Source organism: Podarcis gaigeae, assembly GCF_964106915.1.
Source record: "Podarcis gaigeae genome assembly, chromosome: 5".
In the NCBI taxonomy this organism is placed as follows: domain Eukaryota; kingdom Metazoa; phylum Chordata; class Lepidosauria; order Squamata; family Lacertidae; genus Podarcis; species Podarcis gaigeae.
In genome coordinates this window covers 84481863-84506917 of record NC_139681.1, presented here as the reverse complement: position 1 = coordinate 84506917, position 25055 = coordinate 84481863, and the positions used below count along the sequence as shown (strand labels likewise).

Below are 25055 nucleotides of genomic sequence, written 5' to 3'. Positions count from 1 at the left end.
ACATAATGTTATGCCCAATGTCCTGTGCCCACTTTATCATAGCCGATTTAACCCTTTCGTCTTGTGTGTTCCATTTCAACAGCAAGTTATACATTCTTGAGTGTTTTATTGAAACTCCTATGCCATTCAATAGCAAACATTACAGCAGCATATAAAAACCTGTTTCCAGATGGTTATACTTTTTTCTAGATATCTGCAGAAGTAGTTTGACTACAACTCGCATCATCCAGACCTTTGACCATACTCACTGAGGCTGATTGGAGTTGAACAGCATCTTCTTCCCCATCACTGCTGCAGTATAGGCACCAATTTTGTATTCAGAGCTTCTTTCTTAATGGCCGTCTTCACATGCTACATTTTTACTGTGTACCCATTAAATGCTTTTTACTGTGTACCCATTAAATGCTTTTACATATGCCTTTTACAAAGGCAATGCATGAAAACACACACATGCAAATACAAAGCCCTGTTTGTCTGGCAGTTGGCGTTAGTCATGGCTTTCCAACAAAAGTACACTTCATGTTTAGGTTGCCAGCTTGATGGCATCTCAAACCTTAAATTCAAGTGATGGGGCTTAGTGATGTTGCATGACTTCCCATTATTAGACTACAAAAACAAATCTGGTACCAGGTTGGGAGAAAGAATAGCACTAGATTTGAAGGCTTGGAAAAATTAAATTTCTACTGCAAATGTTTGTGCTCTGCTTATCTATCTATCTATCTATCTATCTATCTATCTATCTATCTATCTATCTATCATCTATCTCTATCTATCTATCATCTATCTATCTATCTATCTATCTATCTATCTATCTATCTATCTATCTATATCTATCTATCTATCTATCTATCTATCATCTATCTATCTATCTATCTATCTATCTATCATCTATCTATCTATCTATCTATCTATCTATCTATCTATCTATCATCTATCTCTATCTATCTATATCTATCTATCTATCTATCTATCTATCTATCTATCTATCTCTATCTATCTATCTATCTATCTATCTATCTATCTATCATCTATCTATCTATCTATCTATCTATCTATCTATCTATCTATCATCTATCATCTATCTATCTCTATCTATCATCTATCTATCTATCTATCTATCTATCTATCTATCATCTATCTATCTATCTATCTATCTATCATCTATCTATCTATCTATCTATCTATCTATCTATCTATCTATCTATCATCTATCTATCTATCATCTATCTATCATTTATCTATCATCTATCTATCTATCTATCTATCTATCTATCTATCTATCTATCTATCATCTATCTATCTATCTATCTATCTATCTATCTATCTATCATCTATCTATCATCTATCTATCTATCTATCTATCTATCTATCTATCTATCTATCTATCATGTACCATCTACCTATCATCTATCATCATCAATCAATTGATCTATATCTATCATCTTCTAATCATTTATATCTCTTCTTTTCTACCCAAGTAGGGTACTAAGAACAGGCTGCAGAAGCATTCAAAACATCCAAATCTTAGCACAGCGCAACAAAACTTAAAAACTGATTCACCCCAATTGACTCAGCTCTATGTAAGAACCTCTTACTTGATAACAAATCTAATCAAAATGCCATCTCTGTACTGTTTCAGTTGCATACATCCCCTCCTTAGATGTCTTTCTGTCTGTTACAACCAGCAGCACAAACACACTGGTGCTAGCTTGGAGAGAGAAATTAAGTCCTCGTCTTACAACAACAACTTTCCACGTCACTCAAGGAGTCAGTGCTTTTGATTTCCATTCAAGGCTCAACTTGATAGGTATGTCACTATAATTTGTTTTCTTGTAAAACCGAAAGGGACAATCAGAAGTCTAAGAGTATGTCTGCACTGTAGCAGTGGTAGCTGGTGCCCATGTGGATTGGTAGACTGGAAGGGAGCCTGACGGGAGGTAGAACCAGAGCCAGTGACAGGCGGAAGACCTAATTCTAGTTTTGTCTCCATCCTCCTCCCTACTGGAGGACAACAATGAGGTAACAGTGAGACTGAGAAGGAGGAAGCTGGTAGAAAGGTGAGGAGTTTGCGAATGAGTACCCCATGCACCCTAATGGGCCAGTGTTTATTGCAGACTCAACCTAGCATAGCAGCCATTTCCCCCTCCCTAACAATTTCACTTTGGTAAAGTGGGCTAGGTAGAAATTCACTAACGGCAACTTCATTAAACTACAATGCCCAGAATTCTTTGGGGAAAGCCGTGACAAGACAATTAAATCCACATAATATCAGTATAAATGAATAGGTGAGGGCAGAAATTCTAGTTTGATTTGGATATAGCACCCAAGACGCGGCACATACGGAAAAAGGATGGGAGGAAATGGCTATAAGGGAAGGTCGTTTTGAAAATGCCCGTGAATCCAGTTGTGGCCTAGCTGGTAATATTTCTCCTCAGAGAGAGGGGTCTAGTCCAGGCATAGGCAACCTCGGCTCTCCAGATGTTTTGGGACTACAACTCCCATCACCCCTAGCTAACAGGACCAGTGGTCAGGGATGATGGGAGTTGTAGTCCCAAAACTTCTGGAGGGCCAAGTTTGCATATGCCTGGTCTAGTCTCCAAGTCTTCTGGCTGCTGAAGGGGGGTTATCATGTGGAAGGAAGTGTGATAAAGTATGGGAGTAATTTCTGGGCTGCATTCCACACAGTAAAGTGCAGTAAATTGTACTGATGTTGTAAAACATGACATTTACCTAGTGGTTGCTGCATCTTAGAACTCTTAAATGCCCAGGGCTCTATATATCAGGGTACTTCTGCCTGACAAATGTGAACTGATTTTAGATAAATAAAACCAACAAAGTTCCCCCGAGGAACTCTTGCAAGCTGTGCTTTAGTGAGCTCTCCGGGTATACTATGTTCTTAATCCCCAAACAGAACAAAAAATCCCAAGTGTTTCTTAGGCAGAGTCATAATTGTCCAGCCATTTTATGCTTATGGTGGTCAATTTCTCTCCCCACCCCTTTGGCTTAGCATCAGCTCTACAGCCCACAAATGCCTAGAGGGTAGACTTTTGATTGCACCCTCCAAAAGCCAGGTGCAGGTGATAAAGCGTATATTGCCGACGAAACACTTGCCGGAGGAAGGAGTATAAGCGTCACACTGAAAAGGAAATTCATTAAAACAAAAAAAAGTACAAATGGAGCTCTGTTCTGAATTGATGTGAAGTGGGGTGGTAGGGAAAGGGGAACAAAGGGGACCTGAGGCATTTGTAAGGAGATGGATAGACAGCAAAACCAATAAAGAGATGTTGTAGAGGACTGGGGAGGCTGTTGTAAAGAAGAGGCAACCAAATATAAAACATCTGCTAAGACAGGGATAAGGAATCGGTGGCCCTCCAGATGTTGTTGAACTGCAGATCCCATCATCCCCTGACTATCAACCGTATTGTCGGAGCTGATGGGAGTTATCATCAGTGTACTCGTGTCACCTTGCTCCAAAATTCCTAATGGCTGCTTCCGACAGCTTCATGTGGATAGCAATGGAATATACTGCCCTGCAGCAACCCATAGCTCAAGAGCCAAGGGGCCGAGAAGCACTCATCCAGTGCTACTTTCTGGAACGGTCCTTGGAGCGAAGACTGAAGCTACTGCAGAACAGTGCCCTCAAAAGCCATCTCCTGTAGGTGGTCCAGGAGGAAATCATGGTCAATGGTATCAAAAGCTGATGAGAGAACTTGTAAAAGCAACATTCCGCCTGCCTTTCTCCCTATAGTGGTCATCCATCAGGGTAACCAAAGCAGATTCTGCCTTGAACCTGGGTTTAAACCCAGACCGAAATGGGTCTAGATAATCAGTTTCTTCCAGGAATGCCTGCAGCTGTGTTGCCACAACCCTGTCAAGTAAGGTAAAGGTAAAGGGACCCCTGACCATTAGGTCCAGTCGTGACCGACTCTGGGGTTGCGGCGCTCATCTCGCTTTATTGGCCGAGGGAGCCGGCATACAGCTTCAGGGTCATGTGGCCAGCATGACTAAGCCACTTCTGGCAAACCAAACCAGCGCACGGAAACGCCATTTACCTTCCCGCCTGAGTGGTACCTATTTATCTACTTGTACTTTAACGTGCTTTTGAACTGCTAGGTTGGCAGGAGCAGGGACAGAGCAACGGGAGCTCACCCCGTTGCTGGGATTTGAACTGCCGAACTTCTGATCAGCAAGTCCTAGGCTTTGTGGTTTAGACCACAGTGCCACCCGCACCCCTACCCTGTCAAGTACTTTGCTCAAAAAGGAAGTATTTGTGACGGGGTGGGCATTTTCACCTCCTTCAAAGTGGTTGCTACTTGCCTCCTTTCATGCAGAGACATATTCACCGCAGCCTGAACCCACCCAGTCATGCCACTCAGGCTAGCTTTAGTCAGCAATTGAAGGCAGGGGTCCAAAGGGCATGTCATTGTGTGCATACACATAAGTACCTTGTCAACAACCTCAGACGGAGAAAACTGAAACTGATCTCATGAAACATGACTTGATGGAGCATTAAAAACAACAACACCTTACTTGGGAGTGACTGTATCAGTCCTGGCATCTAGCTTGCTACTGAGATGAATGGCTGTGTTCTCAAGCAATTCCCAGTGAGTCTCTGAGGTGTGCTGGAGTCCATCCCCTGATAGAGGTGTCAACAGCCTATGGATATATGATGTTACATACAGTGGTACCTCGGGTTACAAACACCTCGGGTTACAAACACCTTGGGTTACAAACTCTGCTAACCCAGAAGTAGTACCTCAGGTTAAGAACTTTACCTTAGGATGAGAATGGAAATCGCGTGCTGGCGGCGTGGTGGCAGCAGGAGGCCCATTAGCTAAAGTGGTACCTCAGGTTAAGAACAGTTTCGGGTTAAGAACAGACCTTCGGAACGAATTAGGTTCATAACCAGAGGTACCACTGTATAGGGAAGATGAGCAGGGCTTGGCTAAAACACCCTCACAGGCCAAATGGAGAGGCCTTACAGGCCTCTTTAGGCCTGTGGACCTGAGATTCCTCACCCCTGCCAAGGAGTGTCCATTGTAGGACTGCACCAAGGTCTCCAAGACCCATCTTTCCTAGTCTCAGCCAGTGTTCCCTTTCTTTGGCTCACATTGGCTCCATATCAAGTCAAGCAGCTGCAAAAACAGATTAATTTTTATGAAGGGAATGAATAGGGGGTGAGGGAGAAGCTGCATCAAGGCAATCAAATCTGGAGAGTGGAATGGAATCCATTTAACAAAAATTGTTTACAGTTGCTGCAACTTTGGCATATTTCTTTGTCATGCTTGTAAAAAAAAAACCGTTTGTATAAATGAGTTTCAACTTTGTGACTTTGAACAGCGACCGCAGGAGTTAATCGCCATGTTTGCCTTTGGAATCCTTATGTCACGTCTAAGCCCGCTGGAGTCCTGGAGGGCCATTCAGACAGTGTAATCGCCGTCCAGTTCATTACTGAGCGCAAACTGCTCTTCAGCTTCGGAAAGGATAAGGTGAGCTTGGGAAGGGCCTGAGAAGCGGAGATCATTAGTCTTCCTCTAGACAACACTCTCAATCCAGCAGCTGCTCCACTTTGTAGTGTTCATGACTAAGTCTACTTAACATGGGTAGAAATGGTCTCGTCCTTGGAAGACTCTAAACAAAATGAAGCTTCTAAGACAGGGGTGGGGAACCTCAGGTTTGGGAGCCAAATGCAGCCTTTCAAGCCCTTCTATCTGGTTCTCAAGACTCTCTCTACACCCCTCCTTCCCTAGCCACACCCACTCCCCTCAGGCAACACCCCTCACCACCATTGCTCTTCTTGAGTAGTTTTTGTGCATGTAGAAAACAGCTTATTGTATAAAGGTAAATTTTACATTTGTTGCTCTGCACACTTTTGATGCTGGTCCCACCCAGTACTGAGAAATGTTCCCCTCACATGCGCTAATATATGAAGGAGGCAGAAGGCCATATGAGTTCCATTCTGCTTCTCTCCTAAGATAAGAGCAGATTCATATCTCAAGTGAAAAAGTAGTGTTTCCTTTTCTTTATGGGCTGTTACCAGGAATTAAGTCCACTTAGTATCTCTCAGGTATTCTTCTTCTTCTTCTTCTTGCCTCTTGAGACTCTCTGGTTAGCTATTCATTGCCAATTTTCTCTGTCCTGCTCCCCCCTCCTCTCGATTCTCTTTGAAGGGCTACTTCAACAGCCAGTTCCCCAAGGTTAAAGAACACACCATCTCCCGTGGTTGTATTAAATGGAGTCATCCTTTTAGCACAATGGGTTCTACTCTTCCTGCCCCCCAAATCTGCTCCATATGGTTGTAGGAACCCCTGGAACACATTTGTGGGGCACAAAGGGAGAGGAAAGGGGGAGAAAGTCTCATTGTATAGGCAGAAGTCTTTTCTTTGCATCAATTGGACGACTTCATTGGGCATCAACTCCTGGATTCTACCTTCGGCCTCCAGCCCACCTTTAGCTAGGCTCTCTTCCTTTCTGGTCTTGAGTTGCAATGGCCTTCATTTCACTGTTTCTCACAGCTATGGCAATCCCCTTCTCCATTCGCTGCAGCTGCCACCAGCTGGACCTGCTCTCCCTCCAATCCACTCCAGTCTCTTCATCCTTAGGGATGCTGCCCTTGGGGAATGTCTAGCCACAACCACAATGGCATTTATTTCAATACCTTAAGAAATAACGAGACACCTCTCCACTGAATCTTGTGTTTTGTTTCACTGAAATATCTAGAATGCAAGTCAGCTTTTGCTGCCATTTTAAAAAAATGACTTATCGACATTTCTCAAATTTTTATTGCCACATTTTTACTGGCTCTGGATCAGTTATTTCCATTCCAGGAAAAGCTTCACCTGCCGCATTGGTGTGAGGCTGCTTTTAAATGCACAGAAGCAGGGAAAGTTTGGAACCTTAAGCTAAGATCCTTCATTAGTTGTGTTTCTCATGCCAATCTGAGCCTGCAGCCTTGATTTGTGTCCAGTTAACATGTCCTTAAAAAACAACAAAAACTATTTCCCTGCCACTAAGCCTCTTAATACATTCTGTGACCATTGTTTTGCCTGTAGTGGTTTAGCCCTTATTTTACTGCCTTTTAGCATTCTTGACATTAACATGAATCTGTTTCATTTTGATGGATGAATGGGCACCTGAGCTGGTAGAGTTTATTTACATGCAAACCTCCTGCTCTGCTAGAGCAACCGCCAACATACTGCCAGCCAACCCAAATGACACATCTGCTACGCAGTGCCATGTAGGACAAGGGCTGGAATAAGAAAAGATAAAAAGGCTTCCTTTGCTGAAAGCCTTGGTTTGACAGCTCAGGAAAAAAAGAAATATAGGCGTCCATGATTAGCTTGCACTTCACATCAGATAAGGCCTTGATTTGGGGAGAAAACAACTATTAATTTTAATTTGGTTGCATCCTCATAAGGAAACTAGGATATCTTTCAGTCCAGGGATTTAAGAGTAATGATTTCTAAGAGGTTTGCCTGTGGGAGTAGAAATGACCAGTAGGAAGTTTACTAAACAGTGCATGAAATGACGTCAAATAGTAGTCTGTGGCTGTTGAATTCAGCATCACCAGTCATGGAGTTTATCTCATGTGAGGTAGGTTAGGCTTAGAGACTGTGATTGGCAGGAGGTCACGATGTGAGGCTTCCATTGATGTACTTTCCAAGTGTCCCAATTTTCCATGGACAGTCCTGGAATTATGAAAGCCATTCTAGCTCCTGATTTGATCCTGGAATGTCTGGATTTCCCCTGACAGCACTGCCACCGAGTTTGGGTAGAAGGCGCCACCACCAGGGAGGTCCAGCCCTCCATGACGTGCTAGCTCTGAGGGGCAGGCAGTGGGCAGGGGTACCCTAGGCGGGAATGAAGGGGGAGTGGAGGGCATCCCATTGGTGTAGCTGTGATGGCACTCAGCCTTCTTTTGATAGGAAATGCTCCATGGGGAGGCACAAAAATGGGGGTTGAAGGGGGTCAGTTGGGAAGGGAGTGATAACTCCTAGTGGGGTGGCAACAGAAACAGAGACTCCAGCATTGGGGGCAGAGAGCAGGTGGGGGCATGGCTGGTGCACGTCCTGGGGGCGTGGCATGCCACACGCAAGGGTGTGGCGCGTGTTCTGGTGGCGTGGTGCACCGCTTGCAGGGGCGTGACACCCAGCGCTGGGGGGGGGGCAGCCGCGATGGCACCCCACCGGGATCGTGGTGCTGGGGGCGGTGCGCTCCCCCTGCCCCCTCTTCCTCCACCAGTTAGCATGCCCTCCAACAATCCTCAGATGAAAATGTCCCTATTGTTGGAGGGTATGTGGACAAGCCAGGATTTGAACACAGGCCTCCACAAGTGAAATGCAAGATGGGGGGGGGAGGAGACAAAATTAAGATTCACCTAGTGCAGGGAGGTCCAACAGGTCAATCGCTGGGGGGTGTGTGTGTCTGTGGTAGATCCTGGTCGATCGCGAAACCCTCCTCCCCCCAAAAAAGCTTAACTGCTTTTGTCAATCCAATGGGTAGACCATTGCCAGTTGTTTTATAATGGGAGTAGATTGCAGTCTCTTGTAAGTTGGACATCCCTGACCTAGTGCAACAAAATCACTTCACCTGCCCTGGACCACTCTATCTTCGTCCCTCTGGCAGGTTCCTTGGAATGAGGGAAGGAATCTCTCACCCTTCACAGACTCTGGAAAAGTCTGAGTCCTTTACAAGTGACACAGAAGCTGCCAAAATATTTCCCCAGGCACTTGTTAAAAATTCCTCAGTTCCTCCAGCATCCTTGCTCATCTCCCTCCCAACCTCAGGTAAAGGCAAAGGGGGCCCTTGAGTAAAGATGATTGAATTGGGGTCTACATTTCCCATCTTGCATGGGCCTCTTGCCAGCTTTGCATGGTCCTGCCAGCCTGAACAATATGAAGCCTTCAGAGGACTTGATGAAGCCTATAGAGTACAACTTGTAGTCCTCCATATGGAGCTGGACTCCAGCTCCCATCCACCCCAGCCAGCATGGCTTTTGGTCCTGGATTGTGGGAATTGTAGTCCAACACCATCAGGAGAACCACAGATTCCCCATCCCTGAGGAACTATACCTAAGCTTTGGTTTTACCTATTTCTGCACCTTCTGAGTTAAAAAAAAAGAAGAAGTTTGGTTCTGATTTATTCCTCTCCTCCTTACCATGTGCAGGTCTTAAGGATATGGGACATTCAGCATCAGCTTTGCATCCAAAGGATTTCTGGTTCCTTCCCCAAAAGCCTAGATTTCCATTCCACGCTTTGCTTTGATGAATCCCATGGGCGTCTTTTCATCTCGTTTAACAACCAATTGACATTGCTGGAGATGGAGCAAGATTCAGGCAAAAGCAGAGTTGCCAGTCACAGGAAAGCCGTTACGTGCCTCCTTTACAATTCAGTGCTCCAGCAGGTAAAATAAGAAAGAAAATAGAGCCCCTTTCTGTATTTGTCTGATAAGCATTTCGAACCTTTGATTCACCATTTCTTTATTGCGATTTCAGCAAGTAGAAGCACGGGGGGAAAGGAAACTATGTAATACAAACGTGTATTAATTGTAAGCGTTTGGTGACTTTCCTGCAAAGGATTGTGAGCATTTTGGCTTCCTAAAGAGCTTTGTTTCGCAAGGGTGCCAGTGAATTCAGTATGGCTTAAGTCCATGTACTTAATCTCTGTTCAGAGATTACTTGCTGGCGTTGCAAATGCCATGGACAATAAGTCCTATGCTCCATGCATCCCTCTGAACCTGCACCAAACTTACACCTTCCCATATGACTGGGGTGCCCTGCATGCTTCTTGTAGGTGCTTAAGCACAGTTCGCAACTGTGAATCGATGTATGGAAGCCATTGGGGAAGGGTCACTGAGGGCAATTTGCTCTCTGTTCCATGAATAGACTGCATAAACAGGGCTATCAATGACAACCTCCATACCAAATGAAATTGTGAGAGGCAGCAGGTGGAGGGAGGCACCATTTACATATTTTATTTGCTCATTCTCAATACAGATTTATGTAGCCACAGAGGGCTTGGTTAGAGAGCTACCAAAAATGGTCTCAGGGTGTGTATTGGGAAGGGAGTTGGCAACAGGGACACAGCCCCTAACTTGAATGTGTGTATGTGTATATACATGTGTGTGTGTTTTGTGTGCGTGTGTGTGTGCAAATATATAAAAAAATAGGAACGAAAATATAAAAACGTAAGTTATCTTAATCAAGACTGTTTATGTACGTGTCAAGAGCAGCAGGGACAAAGTACTGGCCAGAGAAGAATGGCAGACCAAGCTGATGAACTATGCTGGCAAAAATGACGGGAAAGATCAGAAATCAGGAAGACCAATTTTTTATTAAGGACTGGATTAACTTTATAACGTATCTTAGAGACCAATGTAAACAGCTGAAATCATTAGCAGGAATACAATAACACTTGAAAAGTAACATGAACTTTGGATACTATGGAGATGTAACAGATAGAATACAGTAAGAGATGCAGGAATAAAATTTAGAAGTGGAAACCAGGGAGGGAGGGAGAGCAATCCAGAGGTTCGAGAGAGCCTTTTGGTGTTTTTCTTTCTTTCTTTTTCCTTTGGATTTGTTATGTTTGTTGCTTATAATTATTATGTAAAACTAAATAATTTTTTTTACAAAAAAGAAAATATAAAAACATCACCAGGTGACAATAAGAATATTCTATCTATCTTAATTTAAGCATAATAATGTAGGCATTCCATATGTCCAAATAGCTATCTAAAGAGGTTATAAGCCACACATTCATATGTAGAAAGGGCAGCAATAACTTCAGAACACTGAGCAGTATGTAGTGGATTTTCGCTCTTCCAGCTCTGTGCACCATTGTTGTTGTTTAGTCGTGTCCGACTTTGTGACCCCATGGACCAGAGCATGCCAGGCACTTCTGTCTTCCACTGCCTCCCGCAGTTTGGTCAAAAGGGCTCACAAATCTGTTAGTCCCCATGCCATACAGAGTGTGTGAATATCCACAGGTTTCTCCAAGACAAGGTTAACATCAACAGTTATTTCGGACCAGACAGAAGACATCATATGCGCAGCCAGTGCAGATGTTGTAGCACAGGTGTGTCATGCTGTTAGCAGTCTACCCCCAACAATAGTCTAGCCAATGCATGTTATACTAGCTGGAGTTTCTGGGTGTGGCCCATGTGCAGCCCAAAATTGCCCACAGCAGTAATCCAGTTTCAAGGTTTTGCAGCCCTGCTTTGAAGTGGCCCAGTTTTATCCGTCCCAGAACAAATTGCTGGAGAACAGCTGTTCCCCGCTCCCAGTGCAGCAGATGCTGCAACTCTGCATTGCTCCATCACCAGTGCCAATCCTAAAAACTAGCAATATTAATATGTTGCTGCTGCTGCTGTTAATATCTTCCTTCCAGTTGCAAATTCACCCGGTTTTGAAATCTTCCTATGAAGTCACCTTACTGCACCTGCCAGGATAGATATAAAATATGCACACGGTGTAATTAGCTGAGATGTGCCTTCTTGTTGGCACATTTCCCCAGAAGTGACTCTCAGTATGGTGGCCCTGGATCACAGTTATGTATTTCATCACAAAATGAAATCAGTTAAATGCAATGCCACTTGGTATGCAAGTTGGGTGTTATTTGTCTTCCCAGCACTGCGGCCCTTGCCATCAGAGCACTACCTGCATCTCAATGAATAGTCAGGCTCGGAAGAAAAGGGAAAGACCCCTGTGATTGATTCCTCCTTCTCCCTCAGCTGCGCCCAACAGCATCTTTTAATCTCCAGATTGAGATTCAGCTAAAGCAAACATAGCTGTATGCTGTGGGGTGATACAGAGCTATGGGGGGGATCGTTTACATTCCCCACCCCTTTAAAAACAACAACCCCGTATTCTTTTGTTTGATTGTGTGTGAGTGCTTTGGAACAAAGCAGGAATCTTGCTGCCTGTCAAATAAAGGCAATAGCTACCCTGAGCGCCATTGCTGTGAATCTGTGATCTGCAGATGTAGGACTCCAACTCCCATTGGCCCCAGCCAGCATGGACAATGTTGCGGGATGGTTAGAATTGGAGTCTCAACAAAATCTGGAGGGCCTCAGGTTCTCCATCCTTGGCTGTAAATTAAGCACTAACCGGCTGCAATCACATCTACGCCTGCATGGGAGTAAGGCTCCGGAATGTCTGTGATTTGGTTGCATCTCCCCCTTTGCAGCTGATACCAAGGGTACAAAAAATTATCAAATTTAAGGTAAAGGTAAAGGGACCCCTCACCATTAGGTCCAGTTGTGACCGACTCTGGGGCTGCAGCACTCATCTCACTTTATTGGCCGAGGGAGCCGGCATACATGTGGCCAGCATGACTAAGTTGCTTCTGGAGAACCAGAGCAGCGCACGGAAACGCCATTTACCTTCCCGCTGGAGTGCTACCTATTTGTCTACTTGCACTTTGACGTGCTGTCGAACTGCTAGGTTGGCAGGAGCAGGGGCCGAGCAACGGGAGCTCACCCTGTCACGGGGATTTGAACCGCCGACCTTCTGATCGGCAAGTCCTAGGCTCTGTGGTTTAACCCACAGCACCACCCTTTACCAAATTTACCAAAGGTAAATTTCACTGTGAGAACAGGATGCTGGACTAAGTTGAACCATTGGTCAGATCCAGCAAGCTCTTCATAACTGAGGACACTATCTCCAGTTTTTCTACCACAGCTCTCTTCCAGCCTCCTTATCTCATAAGCTTTCGGCCATGTGACATTTTCTCTTACTGCTGCATTGTATCTGCTAACAGTGGTATCTTTTGTGTCTGAAAGTGTGCACGCGGGCGGGGGTGCGTGTGGCCTATCTTCTTTGTACTTTATCTTTCAATTTTAAAAAAAAAATCCCTTGGGGACACTTCCAGAATGAAAGGTGTGATTGATTTTTATATATCAATGAAAATATCAGCTCAAATGCACCACAAGGCAAGCAGTTAATACGGCCTGCCTTTCTCCTTAAGTTTCATTGTGAAGCGAAAGGAGAAAGAAGGACCCCCTGTGTCTATTTACCAGGGAGCTGAAACCTTAAGGAGCTTGCTTCCCCCCCTCTTCCCTACCCACACTTTCCCCCCTTGTATATCATTTCTTTTAGTTTGCAAGCCTGTGGGGCAGGAATTATCTTACCACTGATTTCTGTAAATTGCACTGGGAGCCTTTTTGCCTAAAGACTGGGGTTAATGTGGTTCAATAAACAAATAACAAATAAATAGGATTGTTCTGTTGATGTACCTGTCGGCACAGATAAACCACAAGGGAGACGTCCGCAGGGGCCAGGGATGAATTGGAGGAAGATGGGGTTAAATTAGACAGAAGCCTCATGCTGAGAACATCAGGTCACAAAGACAGGGGGGTGGGGAAACCAAGAGACACTAGGGCTTGTTGCTCTTTGGGGATTGACCAAAAATCATGCTTTGGATTCCACAAACAGCTAATGCAAATCACCATTTGGTGTGATGTCTGAACTGAGATTCTGTTTTTTATCTGAACCGTCAACAATATTATCTCACTTAGATCACAATTGCAGACATATAATAGATATGGGCCACTGCTATACATCACTTCTTGGGTGGTTTTTTTTTTTTTTTACTTTTGCATTTGATTTAGCAGTGGGAGAAAAAATTATGAGCTTTTGAGAGCAGATGGAAGACCAGAAAATGACATTTGAGGAATGGGCAAAATTAAATCTGGATCCACTGCTCACAGGAGTGCAAGGCTAAAGTACTTCAAAAATTCAATGTGGAGAGAGGAGTTAGACGAAGCCCAACTCAAGGACCAGTGCTATTCAGCTATGTAATGAATGAGACCAAGTGGAGGTCAATAAGGGAATTTAGCAGACGTGTCTAAGTTGGACAAATATCATGTAAGTTGGACAAATATAATGTGTACAGCATATGGCAAAGCAGTGTTGACATTGAGCCCTCTGGAACTACAAAAAAACAAACAAACTATAAATGAAATGGTAATTTGGCTTGGTACTTGCAGTGATAAAAAATAAGATTTCTAATTGTGCAGGTCTCCCTGAGTCTTAGATCTTCCCAACCTTTATGTGTTGTGTTATTGTAGAACGTGACCCTGTTCTGCTGCTTCAGATTAACGATTATTTCTGCTGCGACTTCACCAGCAGGTGTGCAGGGGTAACATTGCTACATTCCATGCATTACAGCCATCACTGTAATCTGAAAAGAGATCTGTAAACTGCAAGTGTCAATAATGCGATTGGTCGTGTATTTTTGTACAAATCAAGTATTTGGAACCTGAATTAGAGTGACAGCAAAAGTCTAAATGTTGCTAAAGGAAGTTTTCATGCAGAATATTCAAATATCCTGTTAGGATAAAATCCCAAGTGCATAGGACATGGGTATTTTTTTAAAGAAGAATATTTATACAGACAGAGGACCAGTTCACACATTAGGTGTATTAGAGGGCTTTTTTTCAGCTGGAACTCACCGGAACTCAGTTCTGGCACCTCTCAGGTGGGTGCCATTGCCATTACAGTCGTACTTTGGTTGTTGAATGGAAGCCATTCCGGAAGTCCGGTCAACTTCCGAAAACGTTCAACCACATAGGTGTGGCTTCCTATTGGCTGCAGGAGCTTCCTGTACGCAATCAGAAGCCACAGAAGCTGCTTTGGACGTTCGGGTTCCAAAGATTGTTCGCAAACTGGAACACTCACTTCTGGGTTTGCGGTGTTCGGGAGCCAAAACGTTTGAGTCACAAGGTGTTTGGGATCCAAGGTACGACTGTATAAGAGAATGAGGGAAGCGTTCATGGTGAGTTCCGGCACCTCTTTTTCTAGAAAAATAGCACTGGGTGTACACCTAGGAAATTTTAAGTGTATGGCTGTGTACACACTACATCTTCAAAGGACATTCAAAGCACATTCTTTCCCTGAAAATTCTGGGCCCTCTAGTTTACCCCTCTCAGAATTACAATTCCTTTTTTTTTTTAATTCTTTTTATTAAATTCTTCACTGCACAGAAAAAGACATAAAACATTAGAAATAAAACATAACAACACACAAACGAAAGAAAGACAACCAAAAAGAAAACACCAAAAACTAACACACATTACAATTAACAGACAAATCTACTTTAAAACAATAATTGACTTCCCTCCATCTCAGATTGGGCTGTTCAGACCCCATATCTCTCTGCAGTCTATTTCACTAAATCTTTACGTCGCAGGTTTTATATTTCACCTACTGTGATTTTAATATTTCCTAAATTTGCTTCTATATATGTTGTAAATTTGTTCCAATCATTAATAAACTTTATATTTTTCTGATGTCTAATTTTCTGTGTCAACTTGGCTAATTCTATGTACTCAAACAATTTGGTTTGCCATTCTCTAACAGTTGGAATGTTGGAATGTTACAATGCCTAGCAACACTTAATAAACTACAGTGCCCATTATTCTTTCACGGGGAAATGGGCTTTGAATGGGTTTTAAATGTGTAGTGTCTATGAAAGTGAATGTGACAAATGCACGAATCACACATGTCCCCACATCAGGGAGGTGTGACTGGCTATTGAGTGTATGCCCCATGGGAAATGCAGGTGTGCGTCTGCATAATGTTTGAAGTGTCCCTCAATTTGCTAGTAGAGTCGATTGAAAATATTCTGCACACACTGGCTGAAGGCAAGAAACATTGATATTCCTAACTGGAAGCATGGAAGACGTACAGGCAAATAGCCCCATCAGAAGATGTGCACTAAAGAGAGCGTATTTGAGCAGTGCAAGCACTTCTGGTTGTCCAGTGGAACACTCTCTCCTCTCCTTCTCTCACCTGCTGTTCTGGGGGTTCTTCCAACCCACCAGAGTGGATTTGGGGGACGTGCAGGTGCATTCCACTAGCAGAATGGGGTAGTTGAATCTGCCCCAAAGAGCAGAAATTATGATTCCATTACAAAATCAATTCTTCTTCTTCTTCTTCTTTGGCGATCACTCGTAGCCGAGTAAGATTGTCTTCCATAAACACGGTTTTAACAATGAGTCCGTGAGTGACTGTGGAGGCCAATTCTGGGTCCACACGTCCTTCCACAGACATTGAAGACCAATGTGGAAGATGCTGTAGCTCAGTGGTAAAGCACCACATACCCGGTATCCCAGGTCCACTTCCTGGTGTTAAAAGGTTCAGGACGCAGTGATGGGAAGAAATTCTGCCCTGGAGAGCCGTTGCCAGTCAGAGTGCACACTTGTGGGTGAGATGGACAAATAGCCTGACCTCTTAGAAAGTGGATTTCTCTGTGTTTTAATGTGTCTAGATCCAGCCCTGAGCATTGCCTAGCATTGTAACAATCAGCTGGATGAAGCAAATATATATTAATATCTCTCTATCTCTCTATCTCTATCTATATATCTATCTGTATTTCAATATGAGTAGGAATATGAGAGTACCCTTAAATTTTTTTTAAGAAAAAAAGCACTTTATATATGTGTATATGCCCCTTTCATTAGTCAAAATATTTGAAATAAAGGAAGCTGAAAAGTTCTCAATGAGAAAACAGACAGGGAAGGGGAAAGGAGATGGAAAAACAGAAATAGCTCCCTGCCAAACTCCCAACAGTTTCAGTTCTTTTTATTCCTGTGTGCACAGTCTGCCGTGGGCAGATACTCAGAGTGAGAACAAAAGCAAAAGTCAGCAAAACGAAATGAGGTTTTATCTTTTTTCAGTAGGATTTTCCCTACCCTTCCCTGACTTAAACCTGAACTCTAAAGGCAGACTTTAACAGCTAAAACTTAGAATCCTTCCCAAAATGTGCTCAGGCATGAATGTTGGTAAATCTGCAGGTGTGAATGGGAGAGGACTTGCTAATTTGAGGAGCAGCCATAAATAATGCCTTACAGCCCTGTTTACAAGACAAGACGGGTACAAGGAATGCATGTCATTGAGAAGTCGAGTTTGGCTCATTGCTGTCCCCCCACCCCCACCCCTGACAGACCCTACACATATATGCATAAGATCTGCATGTGCAGTCCGGGATCCTGCTGAAAGCAGTGCAGTATCCCCTTGTTGTTGTTTAGTCATTTAGTCGTGTCCGACTCTTTGTGACCCCATGGACCAGAGCATGCCAGGCACTTCTGTCTTCCACTGCCTCCCGCAGTTTGGTCAGACTTATGTTGGTAGCTTCGAGAACACTGTCCAACCATCTCATCCTCTGTTGTCCCCTTCTCCTTGTGCCCTCAATCTTTCCCAACACCAGGGTCTTTTCCAGGGAGTCTTTTCTTCTCATGAGGTGGCCAAAGTATTGGAGCCTCAGCTTCAGGATCTGTCCTTCCAGTGAGCACTCAGAGCTGATTTCCTTAAGAATGGATAGGTTTGATCTTCTTGCAGTCTATGGGACTCTCAAGAGTCTCCTCCAGCACCATAATTCAAAAGCATCAATTCTTTGGCGATCAGCCTTCTTTATGGTCCAGCTCTCACTTCCATACATCACTACTGGGAAAACCATAGCTTTTACTATATGGACCTTTGTTGGCAAGGTGATGTCTCTACTTTTTAAGATGCTGTCTAGGTTTGTCATTGCTTTTCTCCCAAGAAGCAGGCGTGTTTTAATTTCATGGCTGCTGTCACCACAGTATCCCCAGTCACCCCCAAAAGCTTATATACAGATTGTTCAAAAAGTCTCTTGAACATGTTTAGGCATGGGGATGATCCCAGACCCGCCCCCCCCCCCCGTTCCTTCTATACATCATGTCACGCGGGAAAGACTGTTGCCTTTTCCCAAAGGAACATACCATTCTACCAACCAATGCTCCCCTCTACTTTGTGTGTCCCTTTTAAGGGAATAAATATAACAATCACACAGTCCCAACAAGTCTATCTCTTCATCCTTCTTCAACCAAGGCAGGAGGCAGAGCAGGAGCAGGGATTATTGCTCTTTTGAAAGTCATGAGATGACTTTTCTGTTTTTAATGTAGCCTCTAACATTATTCATTGTTTGCTGTTGTGCATTTTGTACATTTACCGTGAACAACTCTAGGAATCTGAACCAAGAGTGGTGGGTAGCGCTGTGGTCTAAACCACTGAGCCTCTTGGGCTTGCTGATCAGAAGGTTGGCAGTTCGAATCCCTGCAATGGGGTGAGCTCCCATGGCTCTGTCCCAGCTCCTGGTAACCTAGCAGTTCAAAAGCACACCAGTGCAAGTAGATAAATAGGTACTGCTGTGGTGGGAAGCTAAACAGTGTTTCTGTGCGCTCTGGTTTCCGTCATGGTGTTCTGTTGCGCCAGAAGCGGTTTATTCATGCTGGCCATATGACCCGGAAAGCTGTCTGTGGACAAACGCTGGCTTCCTCAGCCTGAAGCGAGATGAGTACTGCAGCCCATAGTCGCCTTTGACTGGACTTAACTGTCCAGGGGTCCTTTACCTTTACCTTAAATGGTATCAATGGAAATAATAAATACAAATGTAATAAAGCTGGTTGGGGTTGATGGGAGCTGGAACTACTTCTTCTTCTCTATTATTATTATTATTATTATTATTATTATTATTATTATTATTATTATTTCCCTTTTACACAGGCACAATCTAAATCCCCACCTATAATTATTTATTCCCCATGAATTCCTGACATCCATCCATGGGAAGAAACAGCACAGTGATCCTTCTCTCTGAATCATACTGAATAAAAGGATATAGCCATTCAAAAAAACCAAAAACACACACACAACCTCTCACTGCTTCATGCTGGGCCCAAGAAGCCATAAAACAGCTGTGCTACTCTTTGTTGCTGACTTGATGTTCATACCTTTCAGGTGCTGCCAAGAGTGAGGCTCAGGCAATTTCTTTCCCATTGCTTTGTATTGTAACGACAGGTCTAACTATCCCAGTTCGCTCACTTTTTTTGGAGGAGACCTTCCAATATTACCGGTGGGCAGTGCTCCTGTTATTAAAAGCACATTGGGTTGCAATTAAAATTCCACTTGGGTGCCATTTGTAATGATGGTTTCAGGGCTTTAGAGGAGCACTGCTCATTTGATATGATAAGTATGGAGCATATCACTTCTTCACAAGGAAGATTCGTTTAATTACCAAAGTTGAAGGGCAGCAAACTTATTTCACTTGCTTTGTCTCAGTTGTAACGATAGGTCTTTAAAAACCCTTCACCAAACTTGAATATGCAGGCATTTCAAGTTACTTGCTGACCTTTAGTTGGCCAGCTGGTCAAAAATGCACTCTCCAAAGCACATCTATGGAATAATGACATAATATTTATAAAGCAAGTAACATAGGCATTGTAGCATTTCATTATCTTTGTGGTGAGAAGTGTTGTTGTGATTAAATGTAGGTAACTGTGCTAAACCCCTCATTAGCCTAGGTTTGACTGCTATAACAACCATTGCTATTGTAGGCTAGCAAACAACATTTATCTTGCGTTCGGAACAGACCTGTTTTGATTTCAAAGGTTTAAATCCTGCTTTTGAATTTCCAGATAAAATGTCCAGTGCAGCACGCAATAAATCCAAAACACGCTGAAAACGCCACAACCGCTCAAAAGATTAAATGTGTTAGCAGCAGAAACTCAAGAGATCAACACTCACGGCAGCAAAAATAGGAAAACCATGATACTATAGCAGCTGAAGCAAATGACTCCTTTGTTAAAATAGCTCCACTGACTACCAATCTGTTTCTGGGCACAATTCAAAGTGCTGGTTTGACCTGTAAAGGCCTACATGGCTTCAGTCCAAGCTACCTGAAAGACCACATTCCCTCATATGAACCTGGCTAGGTTTTGAGAACTTCAGGAGATACCCTTCTGTTGGTCCTGCCAGCTTCACAGGAACGCCTGGTGGGGACATGGGAGAGGGCCTTTTTGGTGGCTGCTCCCAGCCTTTCAAATTCCCTCCCCAGAGAAGCTGGACTGGCTCCCTCCTTGTTGTCCTTCCACTAGCAAGTGAAGCCTTTCCTGTCCCAATAGGCTTTTTGGCTGACTGCTTCTAATGAAAGGGCTTGCGTGTGCTGTTTTTATTGTAATTATCTGTATGGTTTTAATAGATTTTTAATGTTTGCATATATAGTTTTGATTCTAACAATGCTTAATTGTTTTTAACAGTTGGTTTTATTTTTGTTAGCTGTTCTTATTTTTATCTGCCTTGAGTCCCTGACAGACAGAAAGCCGGGGTATAAATAAATATATCATAACAAAAAGCACTCAATGTAATATTTAGGGTTGATAAAACTAAATTATTGTTCAGTTCAGACAAATAAGATGCATTGAACCCAAAAGTCAACAAGGAAATACCAGGCAGGCCTCTCGAGAGAGGACATCCCATAAGCAGGACACCACCAATTAAAATTTCATTGTTGTCACCTGCCTTGCGCCTGAAAGCAAAGGCAACCAGAGAAGGTTTTCTGATGAGTAACTTAATGCGAGGGTAAGTTAATATGGTTGTAGCCAATATTTCAAACAACAGGGTCTCAAGCGATTATAGGCTAGTCATTTTATGGGGGGTGGGAATGGAAAACTCCAAGTAATTGCAGCAAAAAAGTGTGGTTTTTCATACCTCCCCCCAAAGGTATTGCTTTGCTGCAGTGGATGTTTGCCCTCAGGGATGAGGATCCAAGTCCCTAGGAGGTGTAAGCCTCTTACCAAAATAATAATAATAATAATAATAATAATAATAATAATAATAATAATAATAATAATTTATTCCTTATACCCTGCTCATCTGGCTGGTCCTCCCCAGCCAGTCTGGATGGCTTCCAACAGAATATTAAATAAAAACAATAAAACATTGAACATTAAAAACTTCCTAAACAGGGCTGCCTTCAGATGTCTTCTAAAAGTCAGAGAGTTGTTTATTTCCTTGACATCTGGTGGGAGGGCGTTCCACAGGGCAGGTGCCACTACCAAGAAGGCCTTCTGCAAGGCCAGGGTTGCAGGTGCAGTGTAGACAATGCAGGATCAAACATGGAAAATCAGTCGAGGTCCAAAATATGAACCAGAGGCACCACCGGACAATAATCTATTTTCACTATCTCAGGGAGTTTGAACAAGGCACAACAGGGAAAAGAGAGCCCTTACTCGGAAGCCACACAGTGACTCTAGGTCCATAGAAGCAAGCTGTATCACAGCTCTCCAGCCTGGACCAGGACCTTCTGGTGCCAGTGTTCTTGATAACGGGGACCACCTCTAAGAGCTCTACATGTTCATTGCTAGATCTCAACCCAGTGGATCTTCAGCACAGTTTCCAGGGGACTCTGTCTCCTGCTTGTTATAAGAATTCTAAGGTTTCATCCAAGGTTTCAAATATTAAAAACGTTCATAAATGTACAAGGCAAACACATAAGTATATAAATCACGTGTCTGAAATAGTACAGGAGAGCAATCCTGAAGCCATTTTGACTCCCAAATTGACCTTGATCTATTTCTCTGCAAGGAGGGAGAAAATGGGGAAAGCCTTCCCTTTGTCTTTTTGCTTACAAATCCTGTCTTAAGGGCATATTTGTGTATGAATAGGGCGAGCCTGTGATCTGGATTCAGGAACTAAAGTGTTAACCATCACAAAAGAATGGCCAGGATGCCCAGGTAGGGCAATCACTGACCATTAACAGGTTTCCTGGCAGACAGGATTTCTGCTGTAGACCGCCTCCTTCTGTGATGTATGTATGATGTTTTGGGGGGTGGTCTTGAGCTACAGGGTGGGCAATTTCAAAAGTCTATATAAGGGCTTGCACACCATTGTTCTGGGTTCCTCCTCCCTCCTGCATGTGGTGAGTGAGGACCATGTTGCAACTGTTTAATAAAGATCAGGCTTACTAGCTGCTTTGCTTCTCAATATTCTCTAGTTGGCCTCTGTTATTTTCTCCTATCGATAGGGAACCTACTTAAGGACTCTATAAGGGGTCTTGGGTACCCCATAAGGGAAAAGGAGCAGTTTTTTCTGAGGACTCCGATACCATATCCCCAAATGGCAGCCTTCTCTTGCTTTGATTTTTAGGTATGTTGAGCAAATACTATTCTAGGTTGTATCTAAGTCATACTCAGAACAGACCTACTTAAATCAGTATACAAATTTGTCAAGCTCATTGTTTTCAGTGGGTCTTCTCTTGAGTATGGCTTAGTTGGATACAATTCTCTGAGTACAGGCAGCGACCATTTTATGCGTGTCCAACATTGTGTGTGACCACGCACACAAGCATTGTACCAAACCTGGAAGAGAACCAAAAATGTCACAAGAACATCAGAGAAAGGGGTAAAACAGGTTGGGTGCATAGGCAGAATGGGGCGGGACTGCCTTACGTGGGCCAATGTGTGTGGGGGTCCAGAGCGTAACCCCCCCCACACAAATATGCCCATGTTGAAAAACCATATATTGCTTTTGTCGCTCGGACTTTTAAAGCTACAAGCTGGGAGAGGTTGTCTATCCCTGTGCCAGAATAAGACTGATAGGCTCCAACTCTTCTGCAATAAATCACACATAAAATGGTGAAGAAAATGTAATTTTATGAGTAACATAGCATGCCCTGGACTTGAAGCTATCATAGGAGACTGAGCATGATCTGTCTCCAAATGGACTTTCTTCCAATCTGACCACACAGTTAATTTTTTTAATTAAAGCTAATGCATACTGAGACATTTCCTAGATCAGCTTTAAAGATCCATTACTCAATGGATCAATTGCTGTGATAAAGTGAGGCTGGTTTATCTCATGGCACTGTACAAAGCGCTTTGTCTGGTGCACCCTTATAATTTCAGCTGGAAAATTCTCTGTTGCACTTCTTGCTGCTAAGGACACATTGTCCCCCTCTGGATTGGGGTATTATCTGCAGAAGGAACAAGTCACCTCTTTTCTCCCTTGAATGATAATGGCAGTTAAATCATTATTCTTTAGTTAAACGGAGCTTGCTGGGAAGGCAGGTATTTAAGATAGGATAAGAAGCAGTCCATAAACTTTAATGGGGAGGGGGAGATAAATCTTCTAATGAGTTGAAAGAAAGAAGATGAGAAAATCAATGCCGACATTTTTCGGATTTGCATTTCAAATGTTGGCAATTATATAAGTGAAGTTCACGTATGTGTAAGATTATAGTAATGAAGGTGTTTGTGTGGAAGGAGATGCGGAGAGCAAACAAGCAAGGTTTTCATTCCAGAAACTCTCTCCCCCTCCTTCTTCCTTAGGTAATCAGCTCAGATGCTGGATCTACTGTTATCTTCTGGCTGATTGATACTGGGCAGAAAATCAAAGAGTTTACAGGTTGCCATGGCAATGCTGAGATCAGTACTATGGCTCTCGATGGGACTCAGACCAGACTCTTCACCGGAAGCACAGATGGAACCGTAAAGGTGTGTATGTGTTTGTGTCAGGGGAGAAGCCACTTCACTCAACATGCAATTTCGCAGACTACATGGGCTAACAACAGTGCATGGCTCTGTTGTAGGAGTTGTAGGGGGCTACATGGGCTAACAACAGTGCATGGCTCTGTTGTAGGAGTTGTAGGGGGTAAATATTAGCAACTGGATTCTGGAATGACAAAATGGTAAAGGGAAACAGATGTTCAAATCTGTGTATTTGAAGAAGTGTGCATGCACATGAAAGCTTATACCAAGAACAAACTTAGTTGGTCTCTAAGGTGCCACTGGACAATATGTTGTTGTTGTTTAGTCGTTTAGTCGTGTCCGACTCTTCGTGACCCCATGGACCAGAGCACGCCAGGCACTCCTGTCTTCCACTGCCTCCCACAGTTTGGTCAAACTCATGCTGGTAGCTTCGAGAACACTATCCAACCATCTCGTCCTCTGTCATCCCCTTCTCCTTGTGCCCTCCATCTTTCCCCACATCAGGTTCTTTTCCAGGGAGTCTTCTCTTCTCATGAGGTGGCCAAAGTATTGGAGTCTCAGCTTCAGGATCTGTCCTTCCAGTGAGCACTGAGGGGTGATTTCCTTAAGAATGCATAGATTTGATCTTCTTGAGCAGGAACCGGCAAGGCACTCCAGTATCCCTGCCAAGAAAACTCCATGGACAAAGACAACTGGACTATATATATATATATATATATATATATATATGTATAGTCCAGTTGTATAGCCATATATATATGGCTGGAATTTATTTGAATTCCCCCCCACAAATTTATCCCATTGGTTTCAATGGAACCTTTGTTGAGCTCACTTTGCCAAGACCCGATCCATTACCAGTATTTCAATTGCCAGCTTTATATAGAATAAAAAGTGTTCTCTGCCTTCGGTGGGATGGAGAAGGCATGGTGATAGTACTTCAGAATGTAGTTGGGATGCTACATTTTGGGAGTGCTTTTTTACATTAGAAACTCTTACATAATAAAAGCTAAGCATGTTAGATCAAAGACTTGGCTCCTTGACGGGCTAGCTTTTGATGAGAAGGGGTGGTAAGGAGAAGCATGAAGTTATTCAATGCACCACATGCATGTTGAAAAGATTATGGTCTATCCTTGCCTACAAAAATGGAGATAATGTTTTAACCTCCAGTGGAAAGTGCTTTGAGAGTTATGCCGAAGTGCAACAGCTCTTCAACCATTTATGCTTAATTCAGCACATAATTCCTTCAGTTCAGGAAACCTTTCCTGCTTTAATTAGCAGCAATTAAAAAGCTTTTGGGATTACTGGAGTTTTGCATACAGGGCATGTTTTTACCCACCCTTGTTAGCAAAGGAGAGGAACGATGATATAAATACAAAATAAATACCAATATTTTATTTCCATGTGGTCAGTTCTTCTGGCTGGCAATTATTGTCTGCCTAACAGGAATCACGGCAGAATAATTATAGTAGAGATGGATGGAGCTCACACTGAATTAGATTGGAAATAAGCCAAGCCATACCAAAAAAGCAGGAAATGGCTTGTCTCATATCAAGTCCAATCCAGATTTGACTCCCCCCTTTGACGATAGTCAGAGATCATTTACAGACCTCCGAGTTCCCTGGATTCATGCAGATGAGAGATCAGTCCTTGAAGTATGGGAGGCGGAAAGTTTGCAACAGCTGAAAGTGCTGCTGGAGAGGGGAAATCCAACTCACCATGGAAGACTAGATTTTTGGTGCAGAGGTGGGTGATCTGCAGGAGGCCTATG

General features: G+C 43.3%; 1 protein-coding gene across 1 annotated transcript in view; it reads left to right on the top strand.

Moving 5' to 3' along the window:
- The window catches only part of WDR49 (WD repeat domain 49), a 101247-nt gene that overhangs the window by 25897 nt on the left and 50295 nt on the right, over nucleotides 1-25055 (top strand). Inside the window, exons 6-9 of the mRNA XM_083739273.1 lie at nucleotides 1640-1807; nucleotides 5341-5489; nucleotides 9167-9403; nucleotides 23129-23293. Coding sequence (XP_083595399.1) covers nucleotides 1640-1807; nucleotides 5341-5489; nucleotides 9167-9403; nucleotides 23129-23293 — 719 coding nt within the window. The remainder of the gene's footprint in view (nucleotides 1-1639; nucleotides 1808-5340; nucleotides 5490-9166; nucleotides 9404-23128; nucleotides 23294-25055) is intronic.